This window comes from Trichomycterus rosablanca, chromosome 10 (assembly GCF_030014385.1).
Source record: "Trichomycterus rosablanca isolate fTriRos1 chromosome 10, fTriRos1.hap1, whole genome shotgun sequence".
Lineage (NCBI taxonomy): Eukaryota > Metazoa > Chordata > Actinopteri > Siluriformes > Trichomycteridae > Trichomycterus > Trichomycterus rosablanca.
This window is the reverse complement of record NC_085997.1, coordinates 29,523,255-29,543,681: the sequence shown is the minus strand read 5'-3', so window position 1 is coordinate 29,543,681 and position 20,427 is coordinate 29,523,255. Positions and strand designations below refer to the sequence as shown.

Sequence of the window (20,427 nt, the reverse complement as noted above, 5' to 3'; positions counted from 1 at the left end):
TCAACCTCTACTTACACTAAATAATACTTTACTGAACTGCAGGCACTATATTCCTGGAATGATTTTTGTAGTGGAATTAAAAGGTCTTTTAATGTACTGTAAAATCAGTGTATAAAATACAATGATTTGTCATATATATACAGTATGTACTGTATGTATATATATATATATATATATATATATATATATATATATATATATACAGTGTATCACAAAAGTGAGTACACCCCTCACATTTCTGCAGATATTTAAGTATATCTTTTCATGTGACAACACTGACAAAATGACACTTTGACACAATGAAAAGTAGTCTGTGTGCAGCTTATATAACAGTGTAAATTTATTCTTCCCTCAAAATAACTCAATATACAGCCATTAATGTCTAAACCACCGGCAACAAAAGTGAGTACACCCCTAAGAGACTACACCCCTAAATGTCCAAATTGAGCACTGCTTGTCATTTTCCCTCCAAAATGTCATGTGACTCGTTAGTGTTACTAGGTCTCAGGTGTGCATAGGGAGCAGGTGTGTTCAATTTAGTAGTACAGCTCTCACACTCTCTCATACTGGTCACTGAAAGTTCCAACATGGCACCTCATGGCAAAGAACTCTTTGAGGATCTTAAAAGATGAATTGTTGTGCTACATGAAGATGGCCAAGGCTACAAGAAGATTGCCAACACCCTGAAACTGAGCTGCAGCACAGTGGCCAAGATCATCCAGCGTTTTAAAAGAGCAGGGTCCACTCAGAACAGACCTCGCGTTGGTCGTCCAAAGAAGCTGAGTGCACGTGCTCAGCGTCACATCCAACCGCTGTCTTTGAAAGATAGGCGCAGGAGTGCTGTCAGCATTGCTGCAGAAATTGAAAAGGTGGGGGGTCAGCCTGTCAGTGCTCAGACCATACGCCGCACACTACATCAAATTGGTCTGCATGGCTGTCACCTCAGAAGGAAGCCTCTTCTGAAGCCTCTACACAAGAAAGCCCCCAAACAGTTTGCTGAAGACATGTCAACAAAGGACATGGATTACTGGAACCATGTCCTATGGTCTGATGAGACCAAGATTAATTTGTTTGGTTCAGATGGTCTCAAGCATGTGTGGCGGCAATCAGGTGAGGAGTACAAAGATAAGTGTGTCATGCCTACAGTCAAGCATGGTGGTGGGAATGCCATGGTCTGGGGCTGCATGAGTGCAGCAGGTGTTGGGGAGTTACATTTCATTGAGGGACACATGAACTCCAATATGTACTGTGAAATACTGAAGCAGAGCATGATCCCCTCCCTCTGGAAACTGGGTCGCAGGGCAGTGTTCCAGCATGATAATGACCCCAAACACACCTCTAAGACGACCACTGCTTTATTGAAGAGGCTGAGGGTAAAGGTGATGGACTGGCCAAGCATGTCTCCAGACCTAAACCCAATAGAACATATTTGGGGCATCCTCAAGCGGAAGGTGGAGGAGCGAAAAGTCTCGAATATCCGCCAGCTCCGTGATGTCGTCATGGAGGAGTGGAAAAGCATTCCAGTGGCAACCTGTGAAGCTCTGGTAAACTCCATGCCCAGGAGAGTTAAGGCAGTTCTGGGAAATAATGGTGGCCACACAAAATATTGACACTTCAGGAACTTTCACTAAGGGGTGTACTCACTTTTGTTGCCGGTGGTTTAGACATTAATGGCTGTATATTGAGTTATTTTGAGGGAAGAATAAATTTACACTGTTATATAAGCTGCACACAGACTACTTTTCATTGTGTCAAAGTGTCATTTTGTCAGTGTTGTCCCATGAAAAGATATACTTAAATATCTGCAGAAATGTGAGGGGTGTACTCACTTTTGTGATACACTGTATATATATATACAGTGTATCACAAAAGTGAGTACACCCCTCACATTTCTGCAAATATTTCATTATATCTTTTCATGGGACAACACTATAGAAATAAAACTTGGATATAACTTAGAGTAGTCAGTGTACAACTTGTATAGCAGTGTAGATTTACTGTCTTCTGAAAATAACTCAACACACAGCCATTAATGTCTAAATAGCTGGCAACATAAGTGAGTACACCCCACAGTGAACATGTCCAAATTGTGCCCAAATGTGTCGTTGTCCCTCCCTGGTGTCATGTGTCAGGGTCCCAGGTGTAAATGGGGAGCAGGGCTGTTAAATTTGGTGTTTTGGGTACAATTCTCTCATAGTGGCCACTGGATATTCAACATGGCACCTCATGGCAAAGAACTCTCTGAGGATGTGAGAAATAGAATTGTTGCTCTCCACAAAGATGGCCTGGGCTATAAGAAGATTGCTAACACCCTGAAACTGAGCTACAGCATGGTGGCCAAGGTCATTCCAGGTTTTCCAGGACAGGTTCCACTCGGAACAGGCTTCGCCAGGGTCGACCAAAGAAGTTGAGTCCACGTGTTCGGCGTCATATCCAGAGGTTGGCTTTAAAAAATAGACACATGAGTGCTGCCAGCATTGCTGCAGAGGTTGAAGACGTGGGAGGTCAGCCTGTCAGTGCTCAGACCATACGCCGCACACTGCATCAACTCGGTCTGCATGGTCGTCATCCCAGAGGGAAGCTGACGCACAAGAAAGCCCGCAAACAGTTTGCTGAAGACAAGCAGTCCAAGAGCATGGATTACTGGAATGCCCTGTGGTCTGACGAGACCAAGATAAACTTGTTTGGCTCAGATGGTGTCCAGCATGTGTGGCGGCGCCCTGGTGAGAAGTACCAAGACAACTGTATCTTGCCTACAGTCAAGCATGGTGGTGGTAGCATCATGGTCTTGGGCTGCATGAGTGTTGCTGGCACTTAGGAGCTGCAGTTCATTGAGGGAAACATGAAATCCAACATGTACTGTGACATTCTGAAACAGAGCATGATCCCCTTCCTTCGAAAACTGGGCCTCATGGCAGTTTTCCAACAGGATAACGACCCCAAACACAACCTCCAAGATGACAACTGCCTTGCTGAGGAAGCTGAAGGTAAAGGTGATGGACTAAACCCAATTGAGCACCTGTGGCGCATCCTCAAGTGGAAGGTGGAGGAGTTCAAGGTGTCTAACATCCACCAGCTCCGTGATGTCATCATGGAGGAGTGGAAGAGGATTCCAGTAGCAACCTGTGCAGCTCTGGTGAATTCCATGCCCAGGAGGGTTAAGGCCGTGCTGGATAATAATGGTGGTCACACAAAATATTGACACTTTGGGCACAATTTGGACATGTTCACTGTGGGGTGTACTCACTTATGTTGCCAGCCATTTAGACATTAATGGCTGTGTGTTGAGTTATTTTCAGAAGACAGTAAATCTACACTGCTATACAAGCTGTACACTGACTACTCTAAGTTATATCCAAGTGTTATTTCTATTTCTAGTTGTCCCATGAAAAGATATAATAAAATATTTGCAGAAATGTGAGGGGTGTACTCACTTTTGTGATACACTGTATATACAGTATATATATATATATATATAATTAGTCCTTAATTTTTTTTGGGGGGGGGTTATCTATCTATCTATGTATCTATCTTTCCGTCTGTCCGTCCATCTGTCCATCCATCCATTCATTTAGGATAAGTACACACTACACGATTTTCACCCTGTTTTTCTGCTTGCCATCCGTTTTTGAAGGTTGCAGACAGATGTGCTAATTCAACCCTTATTTGAGGCTCAACAATTGCTTTGTGTGAATTGCTCGTCGATCACTTTGGCCTGATTTCTGGCTTACATTCCATTTTTTTTTTCATCTAAAACATCAAATCACAAGGCATCACATTTCAGCGTCTGTTAACCCAGTAAAAGCTAAACATTATGATTAGGATTCAAAAATAATTCAGCAAACAACCTTGATAGTGTTGAGAGGGTTTAAGTGGCAGGCATTGTGCTTCATGTCAGCCATCACCTCGGCTCCGGGTACAGCCAGGCCACCGGTACCATCTGCATGAGATCACAGAGCATGGGAAGCCTCGGCCCGGACGCGTACACTCACAGAGAGACGATAAAACCAATCAGTTCACAGCTGCTCACACACTTCACCTGCCATATCAGCCACTTTAAGCCCTATTCAGCCTGATAAATGTCCGAAAGGTCAGTTTGATCATTCGAGGAGTACATCAAAGCACTGGCATTATTCAACATCCCAGTTGTTATTTTGGATTTGTTATGGTTACCTTGTTTAGCTTAATGAGTGATTCTGTTCTGCCCAGATCAGGACGGTGCAGAGCCCAGTGCAAACTCGGTCTCTGTGATGAACCTGCTACGCCTCTCTCACCTGACCGGCAAACAAGAGTGGATTCAGCGCTCTGAGCAACTGCTAACCGCCTTCGCTGATAGGCTAGTGAAGGTGCCAATCGCCATTCCTGACATGGTCCGCGGCCTCATGGCACACCACTACCCATTTAAACAGGTAATCATTCCTCATCAAGCTGGTTTGAATTAATCACATATTTATTGCAAGTCCATACCAACAAAGGAAGTGTTGAGTCCTGATACAATATAGCTAAGATAAAAATATTTTAAAATTAATTTTTGAAGTAATTAATGAATTTATTTATTTATTTTTACTTAAAGATGGTTTGAAATAATAACATATTTATAAGTCCATACCAACAAAATAAATATTGGGTCATTATACAAAATAGCTAAGATAAAAATATATTTTTTATTAATTTTTAAATTAATTATTGAATTTACAAAATAGCTAAGATAAAATGTTTTTTTTTTTATGAATGTTTAAATTAATTAATGAATTTACAAAATAGCTAAGATAAAAAATATTTTAAATAATTTTTTAATTAATTATTGAATTTACAAAATAGCTAGGGTAAAATATTTTTATTAATTTTTACATTAATTAATGAATTTAAAAAAATAGCTAAGATAAAAATATTTTTAATCATTTTTAAATTAATAAATTAATTTACAAAATAGCTAAGATAAGATATTTTTTATTAATTTTTAAATGTATTAATACATTTATTTGTTTATTCTTCTTTTTTATTTGAAGATGGTTTAAATTAATAATATATTTATTTTAAGTCCATACTATCAAAGGAAATGCTGGGTCCTGATACAAAATAGCTAAAATAAAAATCTTTTTTTTAAATAAAATTTTGAATTAATTATTGGACTACTGAAATTATTATAATTATTGAAATTATTATTATTATTATTAAAATTATTAACTATAATTATTGAAATTATAATTATTATTTGGACTACAACAGTGTCATTATCTAAACATGGCATAATGTAGAACAAATAATATGCCAAAAGTCAAACATGGCAATTGTAGATTGATTGTGTAGGGATGTCTTGCTATTACTATTATTGGGTGAAGGATAGATTCCTCTCTATATAAGAAAATTCTTGTGGAGAATGTAAGATTGTGTGTCCGTGAGCTGAATCTGAGGTGTAATTTGGTTATGCAGCTGTGATCCAAAACACAAAAGCTGAAAAGTTTGACCAAGGTTTGAGCAAGAGAAAACCATTAATGGCAACAGTAAAAAAAAACTAATCAACCTACAACTTTTCAATCCTCGATCGCGACCAGTTATCAGCTGGATAGTATTAGCGTATTGTAAACATTGGGATTGGTGCGCCCCTGCTGTTTCTCGTGTTCTGTTTTTGCAGTGCATGCTTATAGCATCTCAAGTGTGTTCATTACAGCGATCATTAACCTGGATCACAGTCCCACAGTGCTCAACTCCGAACTGCAACTATGTCGATCATGTGAAGCTTCTGTTTCTGAAGTTTCCTCCACTAGCAGAACAGCAGTAGAGAAAATGTATAATGACCATAAGAACTGCACAGGAAAAGTCATCTGAGCGACAGAAATAACAACCTGGAGGTCTAGACAAGGGCAGTGTAAGCCATAGCACACCTGCCCACCTCATTACTGCAGCAGACAGACCTAACCCGCTCTCATTTGTCGCTCTCTTTTTACCTTTATTTCATTATTTCATTCTTGCTGTCCTTTTTACTTTTTTCTTTCTTGTATATATTTTTAAAAACTCTGTCATATTTTTTTTTTTTTTTTTTATCCTCTGAGCCCCTAAGTGCGTTTATGATCAGGGTTACCAGATAATGGTATAAGTGTTTTTTGAAAAGGTAGTTCAGTAGACAAGCAATGCTAAAGGCATGTTGTTTTCTAAGTTGCTTTTGCTGTACCTTAATAAATATGTCATTTGAGGTGTGTAATTTTGGCTAGTGCCTATGCAAATTTAGGGTACTATTAACGCTACGGCATTACTGTAGCAGACAAACATAATCCCCCCTCTCATTTGTCTCTTTATTCTTACTTGCGTTTCGCAAATGTAGCTCAATAGACAAGACAAGCAATGTTTAAAGCATGTTGTTTTCCAAGTAGTTTTAAAATTCTATCTTAATAAATATGTCATTTGAGGTGTGCAATTTAAGCTAGTGCCAGTGCAAATTTAGTGTACTGTTAATACTACAGCATTACTGCAGCTTTATTACTGTTTTATTTATTTATGTATTACATTCTTGCTGTTCTTTTTAAATTTTTGCTTTCTTATTTTTTTTTTACTCTGTTATATAAAAGCGTGGAATTTAATTTGATATTTCTGTGGTCCATTGTTGTTTCTGTTTTTAAAAAAAATCGTTTTTTTTATCCCCTGAGCTCCTCAAGTACCGTTATAATCAGGGTTGCCAGATAATCGTATAAGTGGGTTTTGCAAAGGTAGCTCAATAGACAAGCAATGTTGAAAGCAGGTTGTTTCCTAAGTAGTTTTAAAATTATTTTGCCAAAAAGTAAATCTATCGTGCATTTTTCCTTTACCTTAATAAATATGTCACTTTCACTGGGTGAGTAGTTCTGGCCAGTGCCAGTGCACATTTTAGCCACTATTAATACTAGGCCTTACTGCAGCAGACAGTTGTTGCTCTCATCTGTTGCTCTCTTCTTACCTGTTTATTTATTGCATTCTTGCTGTTCTTTTTACATTGTTTGCTGTCTTGTTTTAAACTCTTGTTATACAAACTGTTTTCGAAAATAAATTATTTAGTGTTTTTTATCCTCTGAGCTCCCAAGTGATTTTATACTCAGGGTTGCCATATAATCGTATAAGTGGGTTTTGCAAAGGTAGCTCAATAGACAAGCAATGTTAAAAGCAGGTTGTTTCCTCAGTAAATCAATTCCTCAAAAAAATCTTTTCTATTATTACATATATGCTAAAAAGGAAATCTTTAATGCATTTTTTTATTTCCCTGAATAAATATGTCATTTTAGGTAAGTAATTCCAGCCGGTGCCAATGCAAATTTAAGGAACTATTAACACTATTAGCCTTCTGGCCAGTGCCAATGCACATTTTGGCTACTATTAATACTACGGCATTACTGCAGCAGACAGACCAAACCCTCTCTCATCTGTCGTTCTCTTCTTATCTGTTTATTTATTGCATTCTTGCTGTCCTTTTTAAATTTTTTGCTTTCTTGTTTTTAAACTCGTTATATAAACGACAAGCAATGTTAAAAGCAGGTTGTTTCCTAAGTAGTTCTAAAATTCTTTTGTATTATTATATGTATGCCAAGAAAGAAATCTTTAATGCATTTTTTTTTATTTACCTCAATAAGTATGTCATTTTAGGTGAGTAATTCTGGCTAGTGCTAATGCAAATTTAGAGACTCATTTGTCGCTCTATTCTTACCTGTTTATTTAATTATTCATTTTTTTTGCTTTCTTGTGTATTTTTTAGCTCTGTCATATAAAAGTGTGGAATTTAATTTGATATTTCTTTGGTCGATTGTTATTCCTGTATTTCTTTTGGAAAAAAATTGTTCTTTATCCTCTAAGCTCCCAAATGTGTTTATGATCAGGTTTGCCAGATAGTTGCATAAGTAGCTCAATAGACGAGCAATGTTAAAAGCATGTTGTTTCCTAAGTAGATTTAAAATACTTTTGTATTATTACATACAGTATATGCTAAAAAAGAACTTGCTGTGCTTCTCAGTTTTAATGCTTTTTTAAATTCTATAGATAATTATCTGTGGCCGACCTGATGCGGAGGATACACTCAGTCTGGTTGCCTGTGTACAGCACCTCTTTCTTCCATACAAAGTAAGTCTTCTTTGCCCTTTTGTTTCTTGTATTAAGAAAAAACTTGGACTCCCGGGTCCAATTGGCCATGTTTAAGGGAGGCAAGGTCGGCTGGGGTTTCTTCCCATTGCCGCTTTGATATGAGGTCTTTGGGACTGATCCGGGCATCTGAGAGAGTAAAAGGGGAAGGGGGGGGACGGGGAAAGTCTCTTGATCAGATCAGGGTGGTGTAAGCAGCAGCGGATATACAGTATCGTTGGGAATTGGAAATGACTAGATTGGGAGATAAAGAGGGAAAGTGGGGAAGAAAGTCAGTGGAAGTGAGTGGATATTAGAATTTAGCTTTAAAAAATCAAAAATTGTTCTATCTATTGGAACCTTTGTGCTCATGTGTCATGCTCATGCCTTAACAGTTCAGTAAATGTTCTTCAGTATAAATGAGTCCTTTTTATCACTGTTTTATGTAATAGTAGTCAAACAAATGGAAGCTGTATGTCTTTTATTCATATATACTTGTGTGTAGATCAGGAATATAATGTAGTCTACTGCTGAATCCCAAGCCATATTGGAATCCCAGGAAACGAACGAGCAGATCTGATCGCCAGAACATCCACTGCAGACACTATCACCACACGACCCATTCCCCCCAGAGACGCCTTTCCAAATATCTTCACATTCTTTAAAAACAAATGGCAGAATGAATGGGACAGTAAACCACAAAACAAACTGTACGAAATAGAGCCAAAAGTAGGACAAACCTATACTAGAACGGACAGTCGACTAAACCAAACCATCCTCACAAGATGCCGAATCAGACACTCTAAGCACAAGCATCTCCTCACCAGGGAAGATGCTCCAACCTGCCATCGATGTAAAGAGAGACTAACAATTAAACACATACTGATAGACTGCAAAACACTAAACTCAGAAAGACTGAGGTTTTTTAATGAAAACGAGACACAAAATGTGCTTAAATCTACAGCACCAGGGAAAATAATGAACTTTTTAACATATTTAAATCTAAAACATCTTTTATAATTTGTTTTAAATGACACAAAGTGAAGAAGCAACTTGAGTATCGCCGTATAAATGACCCCAGTGTGTCGGTACGGCGCTAAAACTAATCAATCAATCATATATACTTGTGTATGGTTTGAAATGCAGCCATGGTTTTGGGAAGCCTTTCCTCAAGATTTTTTTAATACATCTTCTCCCTTTTTCTCCCAATTTTTAGTGCGTCCAATTTTTTTACCCAATTGCGTTATGCTTCCTCTCTACTGGTGCTGACTCCCGCCCCAGTTGAGGAGAGTGAACTGACACACGTCCCCTCCGACACGTGAGCAGTAGCCGACTGCACCTTTTTACCTGCACTAGGCGAGTTCATATGCGATCAGCCTTGTGCACAGAGAGACACACCCTGATCAGCATTATTCCCCTACTCTGTCCAGACGCCATCAGTAATTGCATCAGTTATGAGGTCTCTATCCAGATCCCTCTTTGGATGAACAACAGCCAAACATTGTTCATACAGCCGCCCAGCCCAGCCTATCCAGATGGCAGAGCTGAGATTCGATACGATGTATTCAGAATCCCAGTTTTGGTGTGCTAGCGTATTTTACCACTGCACCACCTGAGTGGCTTCCCCAAGATTTTGGAGTGTACCTGTGCAAATGCATGATCAGTACAGATCAGTGTTTTGTATTTAAGTTAAGTGAAGCTGGTGTACATTGGGGGTACACAGGGTGGTCTGGAGAGTCTGTATTAAAGCTTTCTGGATGCTTCCTAATTTTTGCCCCGGGCAGACTGGCTTTTAAGCCAGCTTAATTGAGTCCCAGGTGGTCAGTGCTTGTACATATTGCTGCCAGCAGTTCTTGATTTTTCCTGCAGTCCAAGTGCTTGATCATGTGCATGGTGTCTGTTTACAAGCAGCTGGAAGCATCTCTCATTAACTTTAATAGTGGCGAGTGAAGCAAGGTGTAAAATAATTGATTTATTTATTTAATCATTTATTTATTATGCATTATTTCTAATTTTTTGCAGGACTATAGACATTTCATGTTCCATTTATTTATCAACCAATAAGGGTCGAAGCAGGGTTAGATCCACTGGAATCAAGGCAGGAATACCTTGGACACAGGGCTTCGGCCATCCCCACCCCCAGGAATTGCCAATCTAGTCCGGCCGATAGCACTACTAGAATTCACATTGGTGGGCTAGCGTGACAGACTGCTACGCCACCCAAGCACCTCGGGTTATGGACATACAGCTTTTAATGTGACTCTGTCATGTCTGTCAGTGAATTTTTTTTCCTGTAAAGAATGACATGGGGATTAGTGTACACTCAAAGCCCTGATGCTAATGAGTAGGCAAAAGTAATTTCACACAAAAGGTCAAGTTGTCAAATCACAATGTACATGGTGAGCTGGACAATGGCTGCTCAGTGTAATGTGTACAGAATGATTTTGTAATCATTATGGAATAATTTGTGACTACTGTGTAAGCAGTAGCCGGGGGCCGGGCTCCGTGCTTTTTCACGTTAATGAAAGGTCATCGTAGTTTAGAGGGAACATTTTCACTCATCCTGCCCTTTTCTCCAGACCCGCACACATAGCTCGTCTCTGAATAGCTATAAATCCTGCAGGTACATTCAATATGTCCAGCCCTTTTGGGCATTCAGTGTGAAATTTAGTTACATAATGAATGCAGGGAGAATCCATACCAGGGACTCCTACTGTTTACCATCAGCAAGGGAATAAAGCTGTTACAGGCTACAATAGAGTCAGTGTAACATTTAAGGTGGAGTGAAGTATGTATAGTGAAAAGCAATAATGCACTTATCACAGCAATAATTTCCTTCAGGCTAAATAAAGTGTCTCTCTATCCATCCGTCCGTTCGTCCGTCTGTCTATCCTGTCTGTCTGTCCGTCTATCTATCCATCCATTCATCCATCCTACCAACCATCCATCCCTCCATCTATCTATCTTTCCTTCCTTCCCTTCTTCCTTCCTTCCATCCATCCATCCTTCTTTCCTTCCTTCTCTACATCCTTCCAACCATCCATCTATCCATCCATCCATCCATCCATCTTTCCTTCCTTCTCTACATCCTTCCAACCATCCATCTATTCATCTATCCATCCATCCATCCATCCATCTTTCCTTCCTTCTCTACATCCTACCAACCATTTATCTATCCATCCATCCATGCTTCTTTCCTTCCTTCCATCCATTCATCCATCCATCCTTCTTTCCTTCCTTCCATCCATTCATCCATCCATCCATCCTTCTTTCCTTCCTTCTCTACATCCTACCAACCATCCATCTATCCATCCATCCATCCTTCTTTCCTTCCTTCTCTACATCCTTCCAACCATCCATCTATCCATCCATCCTCCTTTCCTTCCTTCCATCCATTCATCCATCCATCCATCCTTCTTTCCTTCCTTCCATCCATTCATCCATCCATCCATCCTTCTTTCCTTCCTTCCATCCATCCATCCATCCATCCTTCTTTCCTTCCTTCTCTACATCCTACCAACCATCCATCTATCCATCCATCCATCCTTCTTTCCTTCCTTCTCTACATCCTTCCAACCATCCATCTATCCATCCATCCATCCTTCTTTCCTTCCTTCCATCCATTCATCCATCCATCCATCCTTCTTTCCTTCCTTCCATCCATTCATCCATCCATCCATCCTTCTTTCCTTCCTTCCATCTATCCATTCATCCATCCATCCATCCTTCTTTCCTTCCTTCCATCCATTCATCCATCCATCCATCCATCCTTCTTTCCTTCCTTCTCTACATCCTACCAACCATCCATCTATCCATCCATCCATCCATCCTTCTTTCTTTCCTTCTCTACATCCTTCCAACCATCCATCTATTCATCTATCCATCCATCCATCCATCCATCCTTCTTTCCTTCCTTCTCTACATCCTTCCAACCATCCATCTATCCATCCATCCTTCTTTCCTTCCTTCCATCCATTCATCCATGCATCCATCCTTCTTTCCTTCCTTCCATCCATTCATCCATCCATCCATCCATCCTTCTTTCCTTCCTTCCATCCATCCATCCATCCATCCATCCTTCTTTCCTTCCTTCTCTACATCCTACCAACCATCCATCTATCCATCCATCCATCCTTCTTTCCTTCCTTCTCTACATCCTTTCAACCATCCATCTATCCATCCATCCTTCTTTCCTTCCTTCCATCCATTCATCCATCCATCCATCCTTCTTTCCTTCCTTCCATCCATTCATCCATCCATCCATCCTTCTTTCCTTCCTTCTCTACATCCTACCAACCATCTATTCATCCATCCATCCATCCTTCTTTCCTTCCTTCTCTACATCCTACCAACCATCCATCTATCCATCCATCCATCCATCCTTCTTTCCTTCCTTCTCTACATCCTTCCAACCATCCATCTATTCATCTATCCATCCATCCATCCATCCATCCTTCTTTCCTTCCTTCTCTACATCCTTCCAACCACCCATCTATTCATCTATCCATCCATCCTTATTTCCTTCCTTCTCTACATCCTACCAACCATCCATCTATCCATCCATCCTTCTTTCCTTCCTTCCATCCATTCATCCATCCATCCATCCTTCTTTCCTTCCTTCCATCCATTCATCCATCCATCCATCCATCCATCCTTCTTTCCTTCCTTCCATCCATTCATCCATCCATCCATCCATCCATCTTTCCTTCCTTCCCTACTTTCTTCCTTATTTCTTCCATCTAGCCATCCATCCATCCATCCATCCTTCTTTCCTTCCATCCATCCATCCTTCTTTCCTTCCATCCTTCCATCCATCCATCCATCCATCCATCCATCCTTCTTTCCTTCCATCCTTCCATTCATCCATCCATCCATCCATCCATCCATCCATCCTTCTTTCCTTCCATCCATTCATCCATCCATCCATCCTTCTTTCCTTCCTTCCCTACTTTCTTCCTTATTTCTTCCATCTAGCCATCCATCCATCCATCCTTCTTTCCTTCCATCCATCCATTCATCCATCCATCCATCCATCCATCCATCCTTCTTTCCTTCCATCCTTCCATCCATCCATCCATCCATCCATCCTTCTTTCCTTCCATCCATCCATTCATCCATCCATCCATCCATCCATCCTTCTTTCCTTCCATCCATCCATCCATCCTTCTTTCCTTCCATCCATCCATCCATCCATTCATCCATCCATCCATCCTTCTTTCCTTCCATCCATCCATCCATCCATCTATCCATCATCCCTCCATCCATCCATCCCTCCATCTATCAGTATATAATTCCATCCATTTATTCATCTATCCATCTATCTATCCATCCATCCATCCTACCAACCATCCATCAATCCATCCATCCATCCTTCTTTCCTTTCTTCCTTACTTCCTATCAACCATCCATCTATCCATCCATCCATCCTACCAACCATCCATCCATCCGTCTTTCCTTCCTTCGCTACTTCCTTCCTTCCTTCCGTCCTTCCTTCTATCCATCCATCCATCCTACCAACCATCCATCCATCCATCCTTCTTTCCTTTCTTCCCTACTTCCTTCCATCCATCCATCCATCCTTCTTTCCTTCCTTCCCTACTTTCTTTCTTATTTCCTTCCATCCATCCATTCATCCTACCAACCATCCATCCATCCATCCATCCTACCAACCATCCATCCATCCTTCTTTCCTTCCTTCCCTACTTCCTTCCTTCCTTCCTTCCTTCCTTCCTTCCTTCCTTCCTTCCTTCCTTCCATCCATCCATCCTACCATCCATCCATCCTACCAACCATCCATCTATCCATCCATCTATCCATCCATCCTTCTTTCCTTTCTTCCCTTTCTTCCCTACTTCCTTCCATCCATCCATCCTTCTTTCCTTTCTTCCCTTTCTTCCCTACTTCCTTCCATCCATCCATCCTTCTTTCCTTTCTTCCCTACTTCCTTCCATCCATCCATCCTTATTTCCTTCCTTCCCTACTTTCTTCTTTATTTCCTTCCATCCATCCATTCATCCTACCAACCATCCATCCATCCATCCATATATCCATCCATCCATCCATCCATCCAACCTTCTTTCCTTCCTTTATGTGAGTAAATTTTTTTTACTCACATTTACTGGGTAACTTGCACTATGAGGCAGTCCTAGCCATCCTGCGGCAATTCAGTTTGCAATCGGTTAGTCAAAATGTCCAAGATGTGGAAGTCTAAAGCTATTAAAAACACGACTCAGGTGACTAAGTTTAGAAAACTCCCACCAATTCTGTGGATGGGTGGGGGGAGGGATTGCCAAAACAGGGACAAGTATTTGAGACAGAGCCTTGCACTGTCGCTGGATGTTCTAGGTTTACATCCAACTGATAAGATAGACTATGCTGTGTATTGTAGCTTCCATTTATTCTATTATTTAATTCATGACTGTCAAGAAATGTGGCTTTTTTCTTTAAAATCCATAAAATCTGTGATTTTTGAAAAACAAGGTCTGTAAAATAAAGCACATTTTCCTGTGAATTTAGTAGGGCTCCAGTTATTAGCAATAATCTACACATATTTAGGTGGTGGATCATTCTCAGCACTGCAGTGACGCTGACATGGTGGTGGTGTGTTAGTGTGTGTTGTGCTGGTATGAGTGTATCAGACACAGCAGTGCTGCTGGAGTTTTTAAATACCGTGTCCACTCACTGTCCACTCTATTAGACACTCCTACCTAGTTGGTCCACCTTGTAGATGTAAAGTCAGAGGCGATCGCTCATCTATTGCTGCTGTTTGAGTTGGTCATCTTCTAGACCTTCATCAGTGGTCATAAAACGCTGCCCACAGGGCTCTGTTGGCTGGATGTTTTTGGTTGGTGGACTATTCTTAGTCCAGCAGTGACAGTAAGGTTTTTAAAAACTCTGATCCACTCATACCAGCACAACACACACTAACACACCACCACCATGTCAGAGTCACTGCAGTGCTGAGAATGATCCACCACCCAAATAATACCTACTCTGTAGTGGTCCTGTGGGGGTCCTGACCATTGACGAACAGGGTGAAAGCAGGCTAAAACAGTATGCAGAGAAACAGATGGACTACAGTCAGTAATTGTAGAACTACAAAGTGCTTCTATATGGTGATTGGAGCTGATAAAATGGACAGTGAGTGTAGAAACAAGGAGGTGGTCAACACAACCTAAATGTGATGTTTTGGTTATTTGAGTTTCTCTTTGTTGGTTGCGTTCTTCCTCTGTCTGACTGTCTTGCTCAGGGACAGTTTATTAAGTGATGAGAAATTTCCCATGAGGTATGACGGATTAGATATGACTTGTTTTGCCTCGCTCTGAGCTTGTGTACAGCCAGTGGCTCCTGATTGTTAACGTCAGACCCCGGCTACGGCTTGACTCATTGCCGTCAGCGTTCAGTCTGCGGGACACAGAGTGCCAGCTCTTATACGGTTGCTGTGGTGTGGTGACATGGCTGTCCCTGCTTCCACTGTCTTGCTGCTGTCATTCCGATTATGCTCGTCTGTATCCGCCGTGCTTGTCACCACAAAGTGCTCGAGCTGTAACGGTGGAGAGAGGACTTGTTGTTTCTTCAATGATTTATGGGGTTGGGAATATAGTGAGCAAGGGAAAATAACATCAAGTCTGTTGCATAATCATACCTTTAGGTCTTTCTGAGGGCAGTTATATGATGCATGTGCTAAATTATTCGCAGCCTTTTTTTTTTAAATCGTCATGTAATAACAAAACATGAGGATTTATTTATACATTAAAACCACCTCCTTGTTTCTACACTCACTGTCCATTTTATCAGCTCCACTTACCATATAGAAGCACTTTGTACTTCTACAATTACTAACTGTAGTCCATCTGTTTCTTTGCATGTTTTGTTAACCCCCTTTCATGCTGTTCTTCAATGGTCAGGACTCTCCCAGGACCATCACAGAGTAGGTATTATTTGGGTGGTGGATCATTCTCAGCACTGCAGTACACAGTGCACCAGCAATACTGATGGAGTTATTAAACACCTCACTGTCACTGCTGGACTGAGAATAGTCCACAAACCAAAAATATCCATCCAACAGCTGATGAAGGTTCAGAAGATGATCAACTCAAACATCAGCAATAGATGAGCGATCGTCTCCGACTTTACATCTACAAGGTGGACCAACCAGGTAGGAGTGTCTAATAGAGTGGACAGTGAGTGGACACGGTATTTAAAAACTCCAGCAGCGCTGCTGTGTCTGATCCACTCATACCAGCACAACACACACTAACACACCACCACCAGTGTCACTGCAGTGCTGAGAATGATCCACCACCTAAATAATACCTGCTCTGTGGTGGTACTGTGGGGGTCCTGACCACTCTGGCCATTAAAGAACAGGGTGAAAGGGGGCTAAAAAAGTATGTAGAGAAATAGAGTAATTGTAAAACTACAAAGTGCTTCTATATGGTAAGTGGAGCTGATAAAATCGACAGTGAGTGTGGAAACAAGGAGGTGGTTTTAATGTTATGGCTGATCTGTGTAAATCTTAATTCTAAAAAAAGTATGTAAGGTGGTAATGGGGCAGTTGTAGCTTAGCAGTTAAGGCACTGGACTAGTACTTAAAAAGTCACTGGTTCAAGCCCCTCCACTGCCAGGTTGCCACTGTTGGGCCCTTGAGCAAGACCCTTAACTCTCAATTGCTTAGACTGTATACTGCCACAAGACTGTAAGTTGCATTGGATAAAAGCGTCTGCTAAATGCCGAAAATGTAATTATAAATGTAATAAACAAAAGATTTGCACATTTTTAGTTGTATTTGTGTTGACATCAACCTGTATTAAATTTAAAATAGTAGCCTCGAACGTACAGCTTCAGCCTCAGGTCGGTAAGGGGTTTTACGTCTTGGAGTATGGCAAGGTGCTAAATGAATTATTATTATTATTATTATATTATTTTACAGTTGTACCTTGTAACTTGAAGTCCCCTAAACTCGAAATCTTTGAAACTTGACGCCTTTCATCGAGAAATTTGTACCCTTATATTCGACGTTATTCTTAAACTCAACGTGTGTGCGACCGCCACTTTGTTCAGCGCTTGGCTGGAGCGGCGCAGTCAGACATAATCAAAGTGTGCACATGAGGCGAATCTGCATTAGTGTGGAATAACTGTCAAATCCACTCTGAATTGTCCACATGTATCTGTGTTTATCTGAATTTTTCTCCTGTTTCATTTTTGAACTTGTGTTATAGCTCAGGGTGCTGAGAAATTGTGAGAATCAGCTTTTCCGAGAGAGTCTAAAACGCTTATCGTAAAAAAAATAAAATAAAATAAAAAAAATAAATAAATAAAAAGCTTCATGTGACTTTAATGTATTATAAGAACGACAGAAACACGAAACCTCTCTTAATTATTACTGGTTATAAGTTCTCTAAACTAATTAAAAAATTCCTTGTTTGAGTACAGTTAAAGTCACGTTAAGCTTTGTGCACTGCTACACTTCATAGAAAATAACGGTACAGCTAGCACAAAAGCGTTTTTTATGCTTCTCATGTGAATGTGAATCGCTACGGAATACGGTATTCCAAGATCAAGCATCTCTACAATATAGAAGCATAAGGAAACAATAAAGAACAAAAGTGCAGGCTTTATTGTTTTTTTTATAGATTTTTAACAGTTAATTGTAACAGTTAACACTGGAATTACACTGAAATTAATGAATACACTGAAATTAATTGTATTTCAGTGTTTTATATTATATTTGTGTTATTTTCAGTGTATAAGTGTCCAAAAAACATTATTTATATATTAAATATTTATACATATATACAAATATATCTTATTCAATACTTTGAAACTCAACGCCACTCCCAGAAACAACTGACGTCTAGTTTTAAGGTACCACTGTATTATAGAATGTTTGCTACTGAAATGGCACGGGGGGGGGGGGGGGGGGGGGGGGTGCTGGAGCCTATCCCAGCTTTTCAATGGGCGCAAGACACACAGTAATACCCTGGATCAGGCACCAGTCCATCACAGGGCAGACTACTGACGTCTGGTTTTAAGGTACCACTGTATTTAATTAATATACACTTCAAATATTGAATATAGAATATTTGCTACTGAAATGGCACACTAATGGTGGAATGACTCCTGTGTTTAGGAGGCAGTTGCAGTCATTCAAGGCTGTCACGCTGATACCCCCAGAGATTCTGAAACTCACCTGCCTCTGTCTGTTTACTAGCCATGAATGCAATCTTAGTAAATGCCATCATGAATACCATTTTTTGTGTGTGTTTTGTTCCGAATTTGTCGTATTCCCTCACACGCTCAGTGTAACAGGGAGGTTTTTAGCCTGTTGCCTGGACACGGCCCAGCCTAACCCTGAGGAAGCTGAAGGTAATGAGTTAGAAAAGAAAGATAAAACAGAATTTCATCCCGGCCAGGCTGTGATAATGAAATCAGGCTTCCCACGCAGGTGCCCATTCTGCTCAGACTAAGCCTCAGATGGGCCCCGGCCTGAATGGTTTGTTTAATCGAATTAGACATGAACGCCAGTCTCATCATCCTGTTGATTGAAGAGTTGGAGAAGCCTTTAAAAAATAGATGACTTTCTTTTATTGAACTGAACCTGCAGGCAAATCAGCATCAGTACTTTGAATTCTTTGGGTACTGAGCTAACATTAGAAATCTATAGTGCCCTTTAGCACACCTGGGCATTGTATGGGGACCCTATTTGGTCCGGCCCTCCGTAACAGTCCCAGTTTCTCACGTGGCCTCTTTGAGAATGTCATTTCCCACCTCTGCCCTACAGCTAGCTATGTTTGGTTTTGTCAGGCTTTCTGATAATATGCTAGATGTATGATATATACAGTCAGCACCATACACATCACCACCTTTGCTACAGATGGGTAAGGAGAAGTCATTTCTTTATAATAAACAAGATCCCCGGAAGCCTGGAGCCGTGCAGCACTCGCACTACTGACTGCGCGAGCGTGGAATAATAGTTGTCATCGTTAATCAGCCAGTGAAGCTTCAGTTCCTACAGTAACGGCTGCTTTCTAAACAAAAGGAACAAAGAAATGAGCGGTGTGCTGTCTCTAAAGCAGCTAGCTCTTCTGCATTATGCTGTCCATCACTGCTTGATTACTTTATTGTCAGTAAATCAGTAAATTCTTCTCAACAGTGATGAGCACCATGAAGTACACTCTCGGCTTGTTTTGCTTCTTGAATTACTTGTCAATCTTTTTAGCCAGAGCTTGGTTATACAGTGGCAGCTGATATGAGGGGCATAAGAATTATGTACAGGAGACCGTATTGCTTCAAAAAGCTAAAGGCTCTCAAAAATCCTTGTTTTGTCTGTTTGTGTAGAGCTCATGATTATGAATTTTTACTGTAATGTTGGGTAAGAAGCTTATTTCTGTCTGCATTTTAAGCAGTGGTAGCTCAGCAGTTAAAGTACAGGACTAGTAACTGGAGGGTCACTGGTTCTAGCCCCTGTTGGGCCAACCCTCAATTGCTTGCAATGTATACAGTCTCAATTGTAAGTCACTTTAAATAAAGGTGTCTTTTAAATGCTGAAAATGTACACTGATCAGCCATAACATTAAAACCACCTCCTTGTTTCTACACTCACTGTCCATTTTATCAGCTCCACTTACCATATAGAAGCACTTTTTGGTTCTACAATTACTGACTGTAGTCCATCTGTTTCCTTACATACTTTTCTAGCCTGCTTTCACCCTGTTCTTTAATGCTCAGGCCCACCACAGAGCAGGTATTATTTAGGTGGTGGATCATTCTGCATTCTGCGCTGCTGGAGTTTTTAAATACCATGTCCACTCTATTAGACACTCCATCCTAGTTGGTCCACCTTGTAGATGTAAAGTCAGAGACGATCGCTCATCTATTGCTGCTGTTTGAGTTGGTCTCTTCTAGACCTTCATCAGTGGTCACAGGACGCTGCCCACGGGGCGCTGTTGGCTGGATGTTTTTGGAGATCTGCATTGTGCATGGAGAATCATGCACCGATCTCTGTGCAGGCACCATCGCAGTTCTGAAGAATCCCTCTGACATCATTCTCATCCTTTGGATGGGCCAATCATTGGGTTCGATTTCCTTATAATTACAGGGCAGGGTGCAGTAACACACCCCAGAATCCATCGCAATCCATCGCAGGTCCTCGGCCATTCTCATTCCGTAGATATAGCTTGTTTGTCTGTATGTTGAAGCCTGACTGGCTGCAACATTGGTGGTTAAAACCTTGGTGTAATTTTACTGCTTCACCACCTGAGTGCCTAATAAAAATGATAATCCAAAAAAGCAGCTAGATCAGAATGTAGTAGCTTGTGTTGTTACGCAAAGCTTTAATGCGCTGGT

General features: G+C 40.6%; 1 protein-coding gene across 3 annotated transcripts in view; it reads left to right on the top strand.

Annotated features, from left to right (window-relative positions):
* spata20 (spermatogenesis associated 20) overlaps nucleotides 1-20,427 on the top strand; it is a 64,281-nt gene that overhangs the window by 27,669 nt on the left and 16,185 nt on the right. For 2 of the 3 annotated variants that reach the window (XM_063003771.1, XM_063003772.1), the window contains exons 14-15: nucleotides 4,210-4,409; nucleotides 8,002-8,082. In XM_063003771.1, coding sequence (XP_062859841.1) covers nucleotides 4,210-4,409; nucleotides 8,002-8,082 — 281 coding nt within the window. Of the gene's footprint in view, nucleotides 1-4,209; nucleotides 4,410-8,001; nucleotides 8,083-20,427 lie in introns of those variants that run through there. The other variant, XM_063003773.1, reaches the window with a different exon arrangement.